General features: G+C 31.3%; 2 protein-coding genes and 2 long non-coding RNA genes across 5 annotated transcripts; 1 reads left to right on the top strand and 3 right to left on the bottom strand.

Moving 5' to 3' along the window:
* Positions 1–169: 169 nt before the first annotated feature.
* On the bottom strand, positions 170–7,570 carry LOC139095495 (proteasome-associated protein ECM29 homolog). Its single transcript, XM_070646854.1, has 5 exons — positions 6,732–7,570; positions 6,056–6,669; positions 5,856–5,995; positions 1,261–5,783; positions 170–1,131 (listed from the first exon to the last, which is right to left on the bottom strand). Exons 1-5 carry the CDS (start codon positions 6,751–6,753, stop codon positions 935–937), a joined length of 5,496 nt encoding a protein of 1,831 aa, XP_070502955.1. The 5' UTR covers positions 6,754–7,570; the 3' UTR covers positions 170–934.
* Positions 7,492–20,878, top strand: Prosap (SH3 and multiple ankyrin repeat domains prosap). Of its 2 annotated transcripts, XM_070646856.1 has the most exons (12): positions 7,492–7,732; positions 9,570–9,969; positions 11,140–11,265; positions 11,326–11,826; positions 11,897–12,091; positions 12,179–12,245; positions 14,986–15,279; positions 16,362–16,791; positions 16,959–16,986; positions 17,080–17,256; positions 17,326–19,420; positions 19,694–20,878. In XM_070646856.1, the coding sequence occupies exons 2-12, from the start codon at positions 9,802–9,804 to the stop codon at positions 19,948–19,950; spliced, it is 4,338 nt and encodes a 1,445-aa protein (XP_070502957.1). In that variant the 5' UTR covers positions 7,492–7,732; positions 9,570–9,801; the 3' UTR covers positions 19,951–20,878. The 2 variants fall into 2 exon arrangements, with proteins under 2 accessions (XP_070502957.1, XP_070502958.1); XM_070646857.1 differs by lacking the exon at positions 14,986–15,279.
* LOC139095546 (uncharacterized) lies at positions 8,685–9,286 on the bottom strand. Its single transcript, XR_011544878.1, has 2 exons — positions 8,990–9,286; positions 8,685–8,918 (listed from the first exon to the last, which is right to left on the bottom strand). It is a non-coding gene; the product is annotated as an uncharacterized lncRNA (long non-coding RNA).
* Positions 12,275–15,911, bottom strand: LOC139095545 (uncharacterized). The gene is made up of 3 exons (XR_011544877.1): positions 15,775–15,911; positions 13,611–15,189; positions 12,275–13,554 (listed from the first exon to the last, which is right to left on the bottom strand). It is a non-coding gene; the product is annotated as an uncharacterized lncRNA (long non-coding RNA).
* Positions 20,879–21,189: the final 311 nt, after the last annotated feature.

Here is a 21,189-nt window from a genome sequence, read left to right as displayed (position 1 = left end):
AACTTATGTATCGCAATGCTCTCTCCTTCTTCTTCTTTTTTTTTGGAAAATGGTTGGTTGCAGAGCATGAAAATGTATTTTTTTTTTCTATTTTTTCCATTCTGAAAATAATTGGACAGACTTTAAAGAGCAGAGATGACATTGTAAATATTTCATTACATGACCAATCATCAATTTATTTGGAATTGTCCTCTAAAAGTCAACAATTTTAAATTTTGATATCGTTGCAGCGCAACAAAAAATCCTTATAAATAATTAATTTTTAATTCCTCATATTTATTACATTCGTTTATGTGCTAACTATTTTCTATAAATATCACTTCTGCGTAGGGGCTTGGTATTTAGATGAATTTTCCAGGTATCCGATGTCTAATGTGATGTTTGTTATTTTCATATTTAATTTCCTATTAAGCAGCTATATATGATTAAAAAGTAAACACGAGCTTTTTTTAAGGTATCAAACATTATATAGAGCTGTTTATTGAATCATTTTGAACTTTTTTAAATTATAATGAGGGTTGAATATAAGATCATTAGCCCTGAATCCTTAATTATCCACATAAAATCCTTAAAAGTCTCATAGAATTTATTAAAATTATTTTGACAATTAAATTATAATTAATTTAAACAAGAATTATGTCCAGCAGATTCAAATTAAATTTTTTAATCCGATGGATTAATTTTTAATCCGAAAGATTAATTTTTTAATCCTTCAAATTTTTTGAAATCTTTACGATTTTTTTTAAAATCAGACAAATTTAGATCAATTTGAACTTAGACACATACAAATTTATCACTTCGAATCCAATTCAGTGAACCAAAATTCCTTCAAATATACAATAAATTAGACTTACAGGATTTATTACTTAATTCATTTGAAACGATATAATAAAAAATGATAAGACTTTCTATGAATAAGAGGCTTACAGTAAGATTATTTTAAGATTCCTTTGATATCTTGGAGACGAAGCTTTATTTCCGGAGAATTATCTCGTTGGAAATTATCAGCAATCTTTTCGAATTCTCCTGTTATGAATTCCATTTCGTTGTGTTTGTTTATTGCTTTTAATTTCTTGAGTAGGATGATGTAGATTTGGAGGCATTCTTTTTTCAATCCGACATGCGATAAGCCTGTTTTGAAAATAAAAACAAAAAGATTATAGATTAAATTAAACGGAAAAATAGAATTTGAAATTTAACGAAAGTTCAAATTTTGAATTGAAGTTCAAAATTTGAACTTGACATTAAATAAATCCTCACCTGAAGCTTCTGCGATGTTTGCCATGACTAATTTACAAATTGTCTGTAAATCCTCATCATCATTAGCCGTTGCCTCGTTCAACAAATATGATTTTGTTAGAAACATGCTAAGGGCAACAAGCAGCTTCATTTGAATCGTTCGGGTGTTTGACTTAAAGCTCTCAGCAAGCTTTGTAATTAATAAAAGTTGATACTTTTTCTGTGTCTCAATTGAATTAGAAGATTTTGTTGATGGCCATGACTTGCCAAGAACATCACATGCTGCCTCTTTTAATGCAATTACTCGGTCTTTTTCCTTCCCACGCTCCTCATTTGATGTATCTTGCTCTCGATTTGATGTAATTGGTTTATCTAACAATGACCACACAATATTGAAAACGTCCTCAAAGCGATTTTCAGTCTCTAACTTTTCAAGAACTGTCCCTAAACAGCCCAAAACTTTTGTCTTATAAACTTCTTCATCCTTACGACATTCTCGAAGGACAGCTTGTATAATTCGGTCGATTAACTCATTATTACAGGATGTATCACATAAAGCAGCTAATGCTTCAATAAGTCGCTCCTTTCCATTAAATGTTCGTCCACTAATATTTTCCATTATCAATTCAATCAATCGAGTTCGTTCCTCATTTCTTAAATTGTCTGCGAGTCTTTTTGCTAATGCTTCCGCTGTTGAACCTGATTGAGCTTTTAATTTCCAACTTTGATGATTTATTGACGTCTCAAGGAGGCCAAGTATGTCATTAAAGTGATTCTGTAGTAAGGAGTCACCAAAGTTCACATCATTCCATAAATCTTGCCACATTTCAACTGTTGGCTTATTTTCTTCATTTACAGCTTCATGCTTTGCAAAAAACATTAATGGTAAAATGGAACTGGCATTTGAATTCAAAAGATCCGCATGCTTCTTATTTATTGCCTGTAAGGTCAACGCTATTGTTCTGGACTTTCCTTCTTGATCCTCAAAATACAATGTTGTAAGCTTCTTGAACAATGAAATGACTGTCGAGTCCTTAGCAACTGTCACTAAATCACCAATGGCTGTTGCATAATGCTTCCTTACTATTGGATTTCGGTCTGACAAAGCGGCTACGCATGCACTCAAATATTTGGCAGCATAAGGCTGGAAATCCTTATTTAAATGAAGACTTATCATGTAGACAAAATTGGCACATGCTACTTTCGTACCTAAATTAACTCCATTTTTAATCAGCTCCAAAACTGACTGGTTGGCTTTTTCCATTGTTGCTACATCGATGTACTTGATACATTTCTTTAATGTGTTCATTGTGTAGTGATTCTTAGCTTCCTCAGCCCTCATGGAATCCACAATCTCCTGTGAACCGCCTTGTCCACTGACCATATTAGACAGCATACTCAATTTAGCATTATCAAGTTCTCCAGTTGCTCTTAATAAGCATGGAATTAATATTGGTAAGTGTGGCTCAATTAAACTTCCAGTAGAATCAATCATTTCTGAGATTGTTTTCAGACTTAGGAATCTAATCTCCTGAACAACATGAACAATCCCTTCCAATAAAATTGGCAAAATTGCATTTGTAATCAGGAAGCTTCTCTTCTCGCCATGATCACATGACACAGCTGTGACACAAATCCTTGAAAGTAACTTTGTTGTCCCTTCGGCAGCTTCTCTTGTTCCTTCATGAAAATCATCCATAACTCTATAAAGTTGTGCCCATAAAAATTTCAATTCACTTTCATAGACAACATCACTTGATGCATTTATGTCTATTGGTATTTTTGACTCTAATGACTTTAGTCTTAATCCATTTGGTCGTTTAATAAGATCCCTTAATGCCAATGTTGATGCAATTCTTGTTCGCCATTCTGGATGTGTAAGATTCTTACTCAAGTCATCCAGTATGTCCCAATAATATAAATCAAGTGTCTGATTGTTATCCTTAACAATTGAGTCCCAAATTTGTATCATCGAGTTCTGAATCTTTGGTGTTGGATCATATTTATATCTAAATAATTTAGGTACAATTTTAGATATGAATGGCTGCATATTTTCCTTAGCATGCTCAATTGAAATAGCCTGTAGTGAAAATGCAGCACCAAGCTTTGTATTCCAATTTGCATTATGATTAGCAAGTTCCATAAAGCTGTAAATCATTTCTGGTTTATTCATCTCCGATGCCATATTACACAGATCCTTATAAGTTGACAAATTCTGTCCGTCCGGTGTTTTTGACAGCATCCCTTCTTCAAATAGAACTGTATCTTCTGACACTTTTTGTTTATTTCCCTTATTTCCATCTGTTAAGTTCTCAATTAACAAATTGGACATGTCACGTTTGTCATCCTCACTACAAATACTGTAGATTATTCCCAGACCTTTAGATGCAACTTGTTGAACTAATTCATTATTTTCAGACAATAAATGAGTGAAGGCCATCTGAAGTGATCTTTTCTTATCAAGAATTGGCTTACGTTTAGAACATGACTTGACAACAGCGAGAAGCCATAGACTAACAGCTTGACGTGAACAAACATTTACTTCTATAACAATTTTCATTAATTCTCTTAATGTCCATTCAAGTAAGTCGTCATCATTTTTCATATTATTTAAAATTTCTTTCGGTAAATGTTCATCTCCTGAGAATATGAAAGCGAATGCTCGTGCTATTGATATGTGTAGTGCTGCATCCTTTGTCATTCTTTTCATTTCAAGGAAATGATTTATGACTCGTTTTGAGAAGAATATGTTGTCACCAATTGACAAATAACCGAGACATAATGCTGCTTCTTCCCGTACTTTTTGCTTCGAATGAGAACTTTTCAAAAGTTGCCCAACCGTGTTCAGAACATAAATCTTTGAATGCGTGTAATTTTCCGCATTCTCTTCCTTTTCATCCTCGAACGGTAATGTATAGCAGCCGAGTAACGATAAGCCTTTTAGTGATGCCAGTTGTAGAAGTGATTTTTGATCATTTAATAATTTAACTAATAAATTAATCAGTTCCGTGTATTCACGTGATTTTAGGAATTGTGTCCATTCGGCATTCTTGTTATTTTGGATGTAATAAATTATACGATAGAAGCAGGCATTCGATAGAGCTAATAAACATCCATGTTGTTGCTCCAAGCTTTTCTGAGAAATATTTAATAGCTGAGTAATTTCGGTGTTAAAGACATCATTAGTTGAATCATATGCTAGATGAATTCCATAAATTTTAGCTGATTTCGTTCGAATTCCTTCATTCACATCTTTTAAGGAATTAGCTATAATCTTTAATGTATCTGCTATTTTGATTTCATTAGAACAAATTATCCATGGAGTTGAATCATATAGATCCAGTAAGCAGTCCAATTCTGTCAAGCTCTTTCTTATGATTAATATGCTTCTTATGAGCTTCACATACTTAACAATACAGTCCTTATTCTTAAGATCAACAAGGTATTGAATGAGTTTTGAGTTGTCAGTTCCAGGTTCACAATTGCAGCCTGCTGAATACCATAAACAGATACGAGCATAGTCAAGAACTTCCGTGAACACATCGAGATCAATACTGCTTAATTTATCCTTACTTTTTGAAGCCTTTCTCTCAAACTCTTCATCAATATGAGCAATTAAGCCTTCAAATGATGGCAAAATTATTTTTTGGTCAACATCTGTAACTCCATCCTTAATGATTGTATCACATGAAATTAGGTTCTCATAAGTTATGTGATCCTTTCTTTGTGTTCCATACAAGAATGTATAAACTCCTTCTTTTAATTGCATACATATGCCACTAATCCAGACTAGCATGTATCTTGCTGGCACAAAATATTGTGGAAAGCATGTGTTCAAGAAAAAGCTAGTGACATTAAGTGATGTCAAGTTCTTTGACTCACATTGATCTCTTAATATCCCCAAAATAATGATGTGATTTGATGTAGGTTCAAATTCAGGAACAAGATCTTTTGGGTCAACCTTTTGTTCTCCATCTACATCCATTTTCTCTTCCTCAGCAACTTTATTTGGTGTCCATTTAAAGGCTTGTGCAAGTGCCAATAAGCATTCCTTAATCGAGTCATGTAAATCAGGTGTTGATCCTTTCAGGAAGTCAAAATAATTCACAATCAGGTTGACATTCTTATTGAAATGATTCGGAAATATTTGAAATAGCTTTGCAATTGCCATTAAGGCGCTATTTTGAACAGCTGATGGTTCTGGTGATTCAAGTCCAATTAATTTTGTTATGTATGTGTGAAGGACTTCCGATAGCTTCTCAATAACTGCACTATTTCCAAATTGAATCAAATTGGCAGCGAATTGCAAGACAGCAACTTTTACTTTTTGATTTGTGGACTCTCCAAAAAGTCCTTCAAAGATGACTTGAATTCCTTTTGGGACGATAAGAGCTTGTCCGCGACATTTCATTAAAAAGTTGAGGATTTTCAGCTTCAATCGAGGACTGCATGCTGAAACTTTCCTTTCCTTGATTTTTGAATCCTTTCCAGTGAACAGATTGTAGAGCTGGATGCAGTTATTTGGATCATCAAAGTCGATCGTCCTGAAATTGAAGTAAGGCATGATCCAGTGTTAATAAACTCAACATATTAATGCAAAATTGTAAAATACTTACACGCTGATTTTGTTTGACTCATTTACACCTTCATTGACGACTGAAAACCTTGAGTCAGAACTAGCCACGATCATATGAGGGAAAATTTCCTTTTCGTCAAAAATGTCCTTACTGAGATAGCTGACAATACCTTTTTTCAGCTACAAAATACAATAATTTAAATTAGACATGTCTAAAGGATCTATGCATCAGTCACTTACATTCTCAAGATAATCTGCTGTATCCTCTTTCAAAGTGATCCTCTTCAATGAATTTAGAGAGAATCCTGGTGGTGGAGAATCTTGATTGGTGTGTCCATAAGGAAGCAATAAGACATCAAGTAACACACTTAATAACATTTCTTTTGCATTTGGTCGGTCCTTAATTGCTTCTTTCTGTTGATTAAACTGCTCCTCATTCATCTTCATGATTTCAGACTGTCCAAGTAGTGGAAGCATAAGCATCAACAATTTATTCTGATGTGGTTCCGGTTTGTTCTCGATACATTTCAAAATAAATGGAAATAGCTTAATCTGTTCCTCAATTGTCAATCGTGGAAATCCAATCGTGATGTAAATGATGGCAAAATTAGTCAGGAACGAGTTTGATGATTCCTCATAATTTTTTAACAAAGAAGTCAGGTCAAGTTTAACACTCGGTCTAGATTTCAGTCTTTTGTTGACGTGAGTAAGAATTTCCATAACTTTCTTCCTAACTTGTTCATTTCGACTTTCAATCTTCAACAAAACTGGACAAAGGAACTTATTGACTTGAATCTCAAATTGCTCATCTGTTTCACATAGACCGAATTTCAACATAACTCGTTCTAAAAGAACTAAAATAACAAGAAATGATAAGTATCTTGTGTATTCAACAATTTTTATGTGATTAACTTACCTAAATCGTTTGAATCATCCATTATTATGGCTTAAATTGAATTTTTCGACTAAGATTTATTTGTATAATGAGTTTGCAATAAATAAACCAGTAAAGTATCTCCTCGAATAGAATTGCTATCAATTGTTTACTAGATCAAAACTTTGTTTATTAAAAAATCACTTCAATGATGACTTGATGGGTGATGAAATTTTAATTAAATAAACTATTTGTAACAGGTATATGAATATGTCATCAAATGATCTGCTGTTTTATTTATGTACGAAAGTATAATTCAAAACCATACACAAATGTATGGTTCCAAAGTTTCCCATACTTCCAATGAAAAGCTACAAATGATGTTTTTAAATATCTTAACGTGAATTATTAACATCCAATTAACTTTTTTACTTGTTTTAATTATTTATGAAACTATGAGTAGCTGCTCGTGTGAATTATGGAAATTCATAGGGTTCTTTCACTTAAACATGCCATTTACAGCTGACTATTTTCCCTTTACATTGAAATTATCGTAAATTGCTTGCTTATGTGGAGAAAATATGTTCATTACAATAGATAAGCTATTGTTTTGAGTGGAAATTCTCATTCATTGTTGTGGATTAGAAAGATTAAGTGCTGCCTTTTCACTTATCATCACGTGTCAATTTAATTTTAACGAGAATTTGGTGAAAATTCAAATTTTTGAACTTTGCACAATTTTCAAATTTTTGAACCAACGGTTTTTTCAAAAGAAATTCCAGGAATTTCTGTCAACAATAGTGAAAAAATAGATTTATTAATAAATCACAATATAAAGCAATAACAATAGACAATAAAAAGCACAGACAATAACAAGTGATTCGAACGGTGTGGATAGAAATCAAATCGAAGCAGAAAAAGCTAGTGATGCGAATAACTTGAAGTAAAGAAAATTATGGAATTTCAATAAAATTTTAGAAAAATTAAAAAAAAATGATAAAATCAAGTGTCTAAGGGCAGAAATCAAGTGAATTTAATTAAGTGTAAGTTGTGGAATAATAAATCATTCGAGTAAATCGCAGTAGACAATTTTTTCATGTGAAAAATTAATTTTGATATCAGTAAACATTCTTAGGATGTTATTCTGGATCTTTAAATAATGGAATATAAAAAAATGCAAATTTTGTATCATTAAAAGATATTAAAGTGAATTAGACAATTTCCTCAATTTATAGTTATCATAAACAAATGATTTTGATCTAAATAGAAAATAGTTTAATGAGTTTTTGTGAGAAGAGAAAAAAAATCGATTTTTTGACACAGTTACTTACTTACAATATTTCTCTCCTGAGCGAGTGATAATGCTTATGGAAAGAAAAAAATAAATCTTATGCATTTGACGATGGAGAATAATATTAAATTAAAAAAAGAAAAATAAATAAATCTGTGAAAAATTTGCAGAAAATTGTGATAATTTAATTAATTTTAATAGAGCATAAATTCAATTTGTGTAATGTTGGGTGCTGTGCTGTGTATTGTGACAATAGAGAACTGATAAATTATATATACATTTTTTTTGGCTAACAACACAACATAATAGTTCCTCTGATTATTGATCCAAAAGCAATAGAAACGAAAAAAAAATGGAATAATTTGGATTAATGTTAGTTTTTTTTGTTTCTCTTGAATAGCTGCAGCACGTCTATGTGTATAGTGAACAGATAATACCTCATAAATTTATATATATATATATATATCAGGTCAGCTACTTATTGAATATGTGTTACATGAGATTTTATTTGTTTCAAGAATCTATGTATCGGCCAAGAAATCATTTTCCTTTCATTACTGTTAATTGCAATTGACACATTTTTCGCTCTCTTCTGTATGTACATTACATTATTGAGCTATTTATAGCTATTGCTTGCGGACTTTATTGGAAATTCTTAAAAAACTTGACTTAACGTCAATAAAACAATAAATAAGTAACATATATTTTAATTCTTAACAAAAATTTATTGGTCAATTATAAGCTATTAATTAGCAATTTTTATGTCCCACACACATTTTTTGACTTGTCGTCGTCGTCTTGATTGGTACGAATTTAGCTTGGGGGAGCACAAAAAAAACATTTATTTTTTTGTGTATTTTTTGAGCAGGCAGGCACAAGCATATGTGCATCAGAATTGTCAACATAACATTGTGAGACGAAAGTGTAATGAGGAAATCCTACTTAAGCGAATGATTGCTTGTGTTTATATTTTCAAACGCAGTATGCTAGTTCTATTTAAAAATCTCACCTATACACACTTAATTTAATTAAAATATTGTTTTTTTGTAAAATGACTGCTGCAACGTCTCAACGTGAAATTCTCCCTTGTGTTTTTGCTAATTCTGTAGAAATTTTTTAATGATAAAAAGTCGTGATTTAAAAATTAACAAATTATCACTTTACAAAAGCTAATGACAAACATTCTCAAATGGACATAAAATCACTAGTACAAAAACAATTGTATCCGCCCGATCGGACAAAGATGAATTGATTATTGGCATCATAGCGACGAGACGGCAGTATACTTAAAATCCAGTGGCAGGCACTTGACCATATTTGATTATTTTCGTCAAGTTGGTGCCATTTGGTTCTAAGTAAGAGCTCGAGACCGCACTCTATAATCAATTCGAGTCGACTTTCAGCCCTTTGGTTGCTTTCAAGAGGCAGTCACTTGACCAAAACAACCAAATTTGCCAATTGGTTGCAACTTGATTCTGAGCGTTCTACCCGTCCCATCGCCGTAGTGACAACATTTTAATATTATGTACCGATCGGTTCCGTAACTTGTTAAAAATTAAAAAATTATATTCGTTGTATTTGCTTTATAGATTTAGACACAATATCAAGTTGCAACACAGAAAAAAGGATAGATGAAATATGTAAAAAAAAGTTATTCGTCCGATTGAATACTGCGGAATTGAGTATATGGAAGAAAAAAAAAATCTGGTTCTGAATAAAAATGTATTAAAATAAGTCAACGATTAAAACATCATTAAGTCAAATTTGGAAGATAGAAATAAAAAAGTTGTTTTTATATATATATAAAAATAAGTGGAAGAAATGAGTAATCAATTTGATGACGACATACCTCCCGCTGAAATTGCACGAGAAGGTTGGATACTAGTTCGGATTCATGTACCAGAACTTGATATTTTTAAGTGCCTTCAATTTCCTGTTGACAAACTAATATGGGACATCAAACAACAAGTATTAGCATCCTTGCCAAAAGTAAGTTCCTTTGTTTAATGTCTGGGGTTGTTCGTAAATTAGATGATCAAGCACTTGAGAATGCCATTTCAAAGAGAAAGGTCATTTAAAAAAATTTAACGTTTTATTATTAATTTAAAATTTTAATTGAACTTCAATTCCAAAAATTGAACTTAAATTTCAAATATTTTATGACGGTTATTTTTCAAATATTTCTTGACCGTAATTTTCTAATTCCAAAAGTGAATATTGCATATCCAATTTGCAAACGACCCCTCTAAGATCTATTCGAGTGACATTCTTTATTTTATTACACATAATTTTATGCGATTTGATTATAAATATAGTATTTTCTTCATTCGTGCAGCACAAAGATGTATGTGAAGAAATGTGTGAAATATGTGAAGTACATGTGAAGAACCGTTATTACTTTACTTACTTTAAACTATACAATTACATTTTTATAGAAGAAAATTTTTATAGAAAAATACTAAAATATAGTCTATGACCGATAGTTTAAGCGCATTATTTTTGGCCATGTCTAATTTGATTATTTTTACATTAAAGTAAATTGTCTGCAGACAGGAAATTGACCGTTAAGCTCTTCTGTGTTTATCCAATATTTTTTTAATACTTAAATTTTTCTGACCTTACTCAAACTTTTTTTTTGGACGTGATTTTACATGCTAATCTTGATTACATTTTCGGAATGACATTCTTGGGTGTAGTTGATTGCTTACTGAATGGATTAACATTTTCTAAAGCTGATGGATATTCTGAAAAAGTCCATTAAAGCAAGTTTTCGGTCTGACTTTCATTAAATTACGTCAATTTTCTTTCATTGTTTGCTTATCAACCTTAACTATTATTTGATTTGAGCTTAATGTGTACCCAAAAAAACTGGGGTACTGTAATAAAATTTATGTAGACAGATTGTAAAGTATGATAAATTATTTATTTACTTATTCAATGATACATGCAGTAAAGTAGTCAAGGTGAATTTAATGAAAATACTCTTATGCAAATATTTGTTGTAAAAAGCTTTCCTTCAATTTCTGACGTACTTTCATGACATATTGATTATGTTTTTTTTTTATATCCATATCAAGTTGATCAATATGCAGTCAATGTTTCATTCTCGAATACATTTTTGGATACTAACTAACTAAATTTTTTTGTATATCTCTTTAGGAATTGAAAGAATCATTCAATTATGGACTTTTTCTTCCACCGGCAAATGGAAAAGCTGGAAAATTTTTGGATGAAGAACGACGTTTAGGCGATTATCCATTTAATGGACCTGTCGGCTATTTAGAGGTAATTGTCCTCAAATTTACAGCTATTGATAAATAATTAAATAAGAAAATTAATTTGCAGTTGAAATATAAACGTCGTGTTTACAAATTATTAAATGTCGATGAACGGCAATTGAGAGCTTTACATTCACGTTCGAATTTGAGACGATTTTTGGAATATGTCAACGGTGGACATGTCGAGAAAATTTCAAAAATGTGCTCGAAAGGACTCGATCCAAATTTTCATTGTTCCGACACAGGAGAAACACCATTGTCAATTGCCACAAGCATGAAGAAGCCTCAAAAATTATTAATTGCATTGGTGAATGGCGGAGCACTTTTGGATTATAGATCACGAGACGGCAGTACAGCTTTACATAAAGCAGTTGAGCGTGATACACTTGAATCAGTTATGACTTTACTTGAACTTGGAGCATCTCCAAATTATCGCGACGCAAAAATGCTGACGCCAGCTTACTTGTCGGTATTGAAAAAGACAGATCCGAAAATAACAGAAGTTTTACTTCACGATCACGCAACATTGGGTACACAAGACACGCAAGGATGGAATGAAGTTCATCAGGTAAATTTTATAATTTTAATTGCCTTATTTAATAATCTTGATTGTATTTTGTTGATTATGACCTTAATAGGCATGTCGAAATGGCTTGGTGCATCATCTAGAGCATTTACTGGTCTATGGAGCAGACATGAACAGTAAGAACTCGACGGGCAATACACCACTGCATGTGTGTGCTGTTAACAATCAAGAAGCGTGTGCAAGAATGTTACTTTTTCGCGGTGCTAATCGTGAAGCTTTAAATTTTGCAAACCAGACACCTTATCAAGTAAAAACATTCTCATATTTAATATAAGTTGAGTAAATACAAATATTTAAATTCTTTTCTTCTTTTTTTTGTTTTTTCGTCTTCCAGGTCGCTGTTATTGCGAGTAATTTTGAATTAGCGGAATTAATAAGAAACTATAAGAATGATGATATTGGTGAGTCTTAATTTATAACAGTATGCAACTACGTTTCGGATAAATGTTTTAGATATTTTTTATTCTTCTCATTCTGTTAATTAACTATGAACATTTTCTTATCTTTGACACGACATCATTGTCTTGTGTATCTTTTTTTTTTCTTTGGCTGGAATGATAAACTTTAAATGATTCTTTAAGCTTGATTCATGATAAAAGTTGAACGTTATTAGAGCATTTTCTTGATGGCATATGATGCTATTGGATTTGATTTATTGTATTTTCATAGCATTAAATAGAAGTTTTGTGCGAATTTAAAATTTTACTGTGATAACGGTTTTGTAAAATTTAAATTTTTGGATAAATAACGATTTTGTAAAATTTGAATTTTCAAAAATTGAAATCTCACAACAAATAACGGCTTTGGAAAATTTGGAATTTTGTTCTAAATTTTGAACTTTAAGTTTTAAATATTTTTTGACCGGTATTTTTTAAATATTTTTTGACCGTTATTTTTGAACTAAATTTTTTCAAGAATTTAAATTATTTTATATTCAGAATTTTATCAGACGCAATAGCTCGATGCCCGGAAAATGCTCTTCCCTTGGTCTCGAATGACTACGTCTAAAAATATTGTTTTCATCATAGATGAAGCTTCTTAAATTCTTGTTAAATTTATATTCATTGTATGCCTTTTTTTGTTACAAACCATCAAGTTCTTAGGTCGTTCATTCAGTTTTTGTTGTTAATTACCTTTATAAAGTTACATAATTTAATATTATACACTCAAAGAAGATTAGTTTTACTGTCTATCCTAAAATATAATTTTTAATTTTAAGTTTCCATCACTCAAATCTGCCGGCTGCTCACTTATGAGATATGCATACATTCCATTTTATTGTAGACAATACTTTTATATCTTATAGGAATTAAATTAAAGTACGTCAGCTTTGAAGAGATTTTTGTGTGTCTTTTTGAAGAAGCTTTTCGGAGATACCAAAGAACAAAAAAAAGTACAAAGATTAAAATTTAATTAAACATTTAAAGCCACTTAATAATTAGGCCTTGGTTGATATCTTGATAGGCGCCTGTTTGATAGGGTTATCATCAAGTTCCATTGGAAAATTTCATAATATATTATCGATAATCAGTCACAAGCTTTAGCTTGAAGGAGTGGCAAGGAAGTAACACTTTTGATATTTATATCTCTTGGCCACTTCAGATGTTGAAAACTTGTCAGACGTAAAGTTCATAATTCACAGAATGTCCAATCGATGATGCACTAAACTTTCGTATACAATTTCACATTAAGTATATAGAACTGCTGAGACTATAAAAAAAACAATGTTGGATGTTATTTTAAAAAACTTTTTTTAAATGCCAGACCATAAAAACTTTTACTGCAAGCATGTATTTTCCATTGTCAAGGTCAAATCAAATTGAGTCTTGAAGGCAATTTCGGAAATAAATCCTTATTGCGCATTGTTTGAATTTTAAATTTCTATGGAGTTTCCAAGGTTTTTGTACACTTGCAGTTCCTTCAATTATGGTTACGTGTGATGAATACATTGTTTAGATTGTCAATTAAAGCTTCTATCTGAGCTAAAGACAATTAGCACTGAATAAATTATTAACGGATTTTTTGGCATTTGAATTTTGTGAATTTAAATTTTAGAACCACACAAATGTTCCTAATGCTGTTGTATTGTTTTGAACCACAAATGTTGACTTTTACACTTCAAAACAATACAACCGTCTTACACTTCAAACATTTGTATGGTTTTGAATTCGAATATTAATTTTCCGTTAGAATTTTTTTCCCCTGTTTTCCTTTCAAAATTTAAATCCCAAAAAACCGTTAGAATTATTTTGCCCATTCAAAAGCAATTTAATGCCAATTTACATGAATTACATGAGTTTGCAACTTAATTATCTTTACAAATGATCATTAATTTTATTGTTGATTCGGAATACAAAAAAATGCAATCATAAACGCTTTATTTCATTGCCTAGAGTCTATATAGCGTATGATAAAATAGCGGCTTCCTTTGAATTTGTTCTTTGATCATAGATTTGTGTAAATTTAAGCAGTAAATTGGTTACTGGCAAATAGGAACTTCCTGTGATCGGTTTAATATTTTGTTGGAAGTTACTGAAGTTCCTGAGCTTTTTAAAGCCTTTTAATACCCAAAAGCTCTGTCAACAAGCCTTATTCTCAAAATCGCACATCAAAAACTTCATCGTTGACCTACCTTGATTTAATTAGCCATAATTGTTAGTACGAAAAAGCTACAAAATAATCAGTAGACCGAAACTACGAGTTACTTAAAAGTCGAAAATCTCCGCACATAAATCAAATCATTAAATCAGATTCACGTGATAACAATTCCCCATATTGCCGCAAAAAAATATGTGTGGGTTCATTGACGAAAAAAAATTTGTAAAACAATAAACATTATCACAATGAAAAAACAATTAAAGAGGAATGCTACTTTGATAAAAAAAAGTGTGATATATACGAAGTTGGAACTGAAAAAATACAAGCGCGAATCATAAATATTTTTGTTAAGTGTACTTAACCATCAGATATGATATTGCTACATTTTTATTGTTATAGTGTCGCGTCTGTTCATATATTATTGTTGTTCGCGAACGAATAATTACTGTTCTGGTGGAAGAAGCTAATTCTTTTTTTTGTAACTAACTAAATTTAATAAGCTTAGAGAAAAAATCATCAATTAAAAATAATTTTCCCTTAAAGTGCCTATACGTGTACCGCCTCGTTATAATCCACGACGACGATCTGGTCTAGGATGTTGGTATACATTATTAAATCAAAGTAGTCACAGTGGTTCCGAATATATATCTCCTACGTCATCAATTGTCGGCGATTCATGGAACAATTCACATTATCATACATTCTCACGTTTAATACACATTACATCACCGTCATCGCCGTGTCCATCTGATCGTCCATTTAATTCGGCAAGTTCAAGTTTATCGGAATCATCATCAAGTCATCGTAGTCAGGAAGATGATATTAGTTTCGTAACAGGTAATAAAAAAAACATATGACACTATTTGCTCATCACAATATAATAAAAATGATGATTATCTTGAAACATGTACAAAGTAAAGTTCGGCGCAAAAAAAATTACGTCACGAAAAAATTTTATTAACTCATTGTTATTTCTGTTTTGGAAAGTTCTTTTGAGCAGCTTTTCATTAGTTTTCTGTTCAATTTATCGACACATTTTCCCAAAATTAAATTTTGTTTTTCAACGGATTTTTGAGATTTAAATTTTAACGGTTTTGTAAAATTTAAATTTTTTGAACTCTACAATTTGAATTTTGAAAATTTGTTAAAATTTGTACTAATCTCCTTCTTTTTAGTACACAACGAATTTTCGGAATGTGAATTTTATCGGTTATTGAACTCTAAAATTCAAATTTTGAACATCTGTTAATATTTAAATTTGAAAAATACGTTACAAATTTTTGGAAAATGTGTCACCAGAATTCTAGTTTTTGGACTTATTCAGATACATACTTTCTTAGTGCATGTTTGCATGAATTAAGTTACTCGTTAAAGCAATAGACTTTTATTTTTATTTCTTATTCGTAAATAATCATTCATATATCTGTTTTTACTCAACTTTAAAATAAAAATAAAAAATTTGTTTTACGTGTTAAACGTTCTCACTTTGACATACTGAATATGAATCAAAGTATTCCAGTGTATGGGAAATGAAAGCTTTTTACTTTTTTACTGATACAGTAATTTTAATTATCTCAAACTTTGTTATTGATATTGTGTTTGTTATCTTTGATTAGTGCTAATTACACTATACCTACCCATAAAAAATAAAAGTTTCTGTGAATCCAGTCGAAAAATGAGTCAGGCTTTAAAAATTTCATTAGCACTAGTGATGAAATCAATACAGTATTTATATTGATGTTTGAGGCTTCATTGGGGACCACAGACTACACTTGGTTCTCATTCTCTATGTGAATTATCGGAAGTAAAAATCTCAATTCCGCGAATAAAAAAAAAGCTTTCATTTTGTGAATGTATTTTATTCGAAGCTATATAAATTAATTTATAAATTTTTATCAAATCACCTATTTACTTTAAAGACAAAAGCCTCGGCGATACAAGCGACGTGGTTAGTGATTCATCAGGTGTCGGAACAAACTCAGAATCTGCTAATTGTTCAATCGGACATCCAAGCACAACAGTTGTTTGTATTGAAAAATATGAGCCGCAAATAGCCGGTCATTTGTCAATTCAGGCAGGAGATATAATTGAAGTTGTTGGTTCAACCGATTGTGGATTATTGGAGGGATTTATACGTGGATCATCAATTACGGGATTTTTTCCATCACGTTGTACACAAGAAGTCCAATTTCGACAGAAAAATAACGGAAATCACAACAATAACAATCATTTGTTAAAAGAGAATATTCAGCCACTCGTCTTGAATAATTTGAATCTTGATAATTGTGAAGAAATTTCAGAGCCTGACGCATCGTATAACAACACACTGACTTCGCAGGGCAATAAAAAGTAAGTGCAATTAAAATTCCTGTCCTTAAATTCACAAGAGTTAATTTAAATCTGAGGATTTATTTTTAATCTTAAGGATTTAAGTTAAACCGACCGGGTCTATCCTTGAATTAGACTATAATCTCAATTATTAAGCTTAACCACAATTTAATAATTCTAATTTACAGCTTCACAATGTCAAAACCGAGGACAGTGGTAAGTTTCAATCAATATCAAATTATTCAATATTAAAGCATTAATGCTGCAAACAATAAAACCTGATCATTAATCAATTATTCATTAATTCAGCTTCTTCATCGTGCCAAACGTGGATTCGGTTTTGTATTGCGTGGTGCCAAAGCCGCATCGCCTTTAATGCAGTTAAAACCATCGTCAAGATGTCCAGCATTGCAGTATCTCGATGATGTTGATAAAGGCGGTGTAGCAGATGTTGCTGGATTAAAGAAGGGAGATTTTTTACTTGCCGTAAGTGCCTCAATGCCTGTATTGAATCCATTAAATTTTTTACTCACGTATATTTAATAAAACTTTTAGATTAATGGAGAGGATGTAACGTGCACATCTCATGAATATGTTGTGGAATTGATCAGGAATTCAAGTGAATGTGTCACAATGACAGTTTTAACAGTCGATGAGAATAGCTTTTCTAATACAAACTTGTCAATGATGAATGGACGACAATGTTCGACACTTCCTAGACGTTTTAGTGGATCTAATAAAATGCCAGTTCCACCAGCTGTTCCAAGACGTGATCCGAAAACAACATTAAGTGTTGGAAGGGCTCGTGCACGATCTATGGTCGCTGGATTAGAAGCAAATGAAGATCAAGATGAATGTGGAATATCTATGAAAGCTAGTTCAACAGAATCGATTCATCAACAAACTCAATCAGCTATTTCAACACCATTACAACCAGGAACACCAATTCAACCAAGAACAGCTAGTATAAAATCACGTCCAACATCTAGTAGAATTACCGCAGCGGAATTGGAAGATCTATTTCAAAGACAACAAGGAATTGACTCCAGGAATAAGTACCATTCATCTATGATGACAACATCACGCTTCCAATCGAATTGTGAAAGCTCATTAACTCCACCATATACATCTCCGTCTAAAAAGCAGCCATTAGTTTATGCAAGTATTGCCGAAATGAAAAGGAAAAAGACAAAAGTTGGTGGAACATTACGAGGCCGTCCAGTAGATATTCCAAGCGTTGATTCAGATCTCAAAAGAACATTCCATAGTTCACCAGATCTTGCTCTTACTTTGAGTGGAAGCTCAACATGGACAAGTGGTATGCTCGCTCGAAAAGGTCACATTTCACAAGAAGATCTACAAAATTTACACATTTCAATGCAAAGATTAACATTCTTGCCACCACCAAATTGTAAGCCACCTCCAATTCCAATCGAAAATAATCAGCCTGAAATTGGTCAAGTTGTTAAAGTCGATGTATCTCGTAAATCGGAATATGAATCAACGTCATTGTTACAAAGACAAATTCAACAAAAAATTGCAGCAAAAACGCAAGCAGCTGTTGATAATAGTAACGAAACAGTGTCCGTCATGTCAAGCTTTAAGCCATCCTCGAATACAAAAATTTATGCGTCACCACAAGAAATAAATATAACTAATAATAATGATATAACTAACAATAATAACATAACTAGCAATTATTCAAGCACCGTAACTAAAAATGTTATTATTAACAACAATAATGAGCACTACAAAAGTAGCAGTGATTATAATGTTACAAAAGTCATCGTTACTGCGAGTTCTGGCAATTTGAATCCGTACGCTCAGCCTGGTAAAATTAACATTGAACCGAATATAAATATACAGCAACAGTCTCTGCCGCTACCGCCGCCACCGCCTCCAACTTTACCACCTGATATACCCGAGCCTGATTATTCAGAATCAGATGATGAAGAGGAAGCAAATAATTCGGTTAAATTAGCACAGAATGTGCCATTTACTAATGAAAGTGTCAATACATTGAAACGAAACGATAATCAAAATCAGAATCAACATAAAGTCATAATTATAACGAAAAAGGATGAAGTTGCAATAGTCGAAAAAGAAAATAGTGGAAGTTCAAGCACAGGAAGTTCATCAATTGTATCTCATTCATATTCCGTAGACGAAATTCAAAGAATTCGGTCCGGATTAAAACCATCCAAGACATTTCCGAATGCATTCCAAAATAATTCAAGCCATAATAATCACATGACAAATGAAGGTGATAATTCATCATCTGGTGTTAGCAGTGATCAAGAAATCAAAATGAATTATTCAAATAACTTATCGACTACTCATAATAATAATAAAGTTAATAATATTAATAATAATCAGCATAAGAATGAAATAGTTCAAAATAAAGTTGTACCAAGAAAGGAAGCCATAATATCGACAGAAGATGCACCTAGTGATGAGGATAGTCCACCGTTAACATCATTTCAGCGTAATAATTCATTGACTCGAAAGCAGGCAGCGATTATTGCTGCAAATCGAGCAAAAGTATTAGCTCAAAATCAGGGACAAATTGTCTCATTATCTCAATTACCGCCACCATTGGAAGCTGATTCCGATGAAGAAGTTGACAATGGAAAGGAGGCGACATATATAGGTAAGCTAATAAACTTCTGTGGATAATATGAATTTGACCGTTAAATTTTGAAAAATCTTTTTGAACTTAAAATTTAAATTTTTTTTGACCGTTAATTTTCAATATTTTTTTAACCGTTTTAATATTTTTAATGACTAATTTCCCACAAGGAAATGACCATCGTCAGTCTCGACGATTCATTCTCATTTCTCCAAATTTGGGCATTTTTTTAAAAACAACTTTACGTGACTTATTAATTAATTAAAACTACTGTTTTTTTTGTTCAATTTAAAGTTGCACCGCCTCCACCAGAATTTAGTGATATTGTCTCAAACACACGTTCACTACACATTCCAACACAACAGTCTCAACAATATCGTCAATATGCATCGGTTAATTATATGCAACAGACTCAACAGAAAGGTGTAAGGATTGTTGGTGCTTTACCAAAACATAATACCATGCCAGGACAATCTCCAAGCGGAAAAATTGTGCGCACTAATCATCCACATCATCATATTCATCATTATCATCATCAACATCATTATTAAGCGTCAACAGTATATCTTATGGGTAGTGCATCTAATTGCTGTGAAAATTGATGTTTTGTGGATTTTTAACGTATTTGAAATTTTTGAATTTTAACGGGTTTTGAGATTTTGAAATTATTTGAACTTCTTTGAGAAAGTTCAAAAATTTGAATTCAAGAAAAACGTTAAATTTTTGAATTTTCAACATGCATCTTTAAAATTGACGAATTTTCACAGTAATTAGACTTGGATAGAAAGTATAATAGAATTGAAATATTTCTAACGATAAAGTATTCTAAAAAAAATAATTGTAAAATTTTGTCTCTAGACTTATTAATAATTAAGTTTTTAATCGGTAGAAAGGTGTATTAAAACTCTTGTCGTATGCCATTAAAGCAGTTTTAAAGGAAGTAAAAAAAAAAGTCATTTAAAAAGGAGGATGAAGGAAATCTATTTAAGAGAAATTTAAGTTGTAATTTTATCAAGTACCGCCAAAAAATTGTATAGTCAATCCACTACTTTTCCTTCCTTTTACTTCTATGTGTATATAATTTAAAAGACTATATATCCTTAGTTTAATTAACTTTATATTTTTTTAGAATGAAAGGTTGACCCTTTTTGCATATAAATTGGATATTTCCAAAAAAAACACGACTTCTCATCTCATCAAGCCATTCCTACTACCTACAATGCACCTAATGAATTATTTTTTAAAATTTTCATAAAATGGATAAAAAAACTTAACGGAATATAAACTAAATTAAATTAATTAAATTAATGTTTAATAACAAATAATAATTATTACTGGCATTTTTTCAAGCTTATTTGTAAATCGAATTTTTAGAATTTTATATATTATATATGAACTGTAAACGATAATGGAAAAGAAATCATAAGAATTTAATGGAACTAAAAAAAAATATAATAAAATAATTAAAGCTTTCACGAACATCCCCATTCTTTTCATGCAATTAAACGTATATTCAAATTATGTTGTGCTGTGTTTATTCTGTTATTTTTGAAGGATTTTTCTTATATTTTTTCATGACTTGTGTAACAGTGCTCAAAAGATTGTTGGACGACTATTACTGATTAGTCACGTTCTATTGGGAAAATACGTTCGTGATGAATTAATCGTTCTTGAGCATGCATTGCTTATCATGTTTACTATTCGAAATCTCAAATACCTTGGAATATCGAGCTAATATATGCCTTTAATTATAGTTTATTGGAAATTTATGAGGTATATTCATGGAAATT

Source organism: Chironomus tepperi, unplaced genomic scaffold (genome assembly GCF_022539635.2).
Source record: "Chironomus tepperi strain 1889 unplaced genomic scaffold, CSIRO-AGI_Ctep_v1 contig_364, whole genome shotgun sequence".
Lineage (NCBI taxonomy): Eukaryota > Metazoa > Arthropoda > Insecta > Diptera > Chironomidae > Chironomus > Chironomus tepperi.
This window is presented reverse-complemented; position numbering and strand designations above follow the sequence as displayed.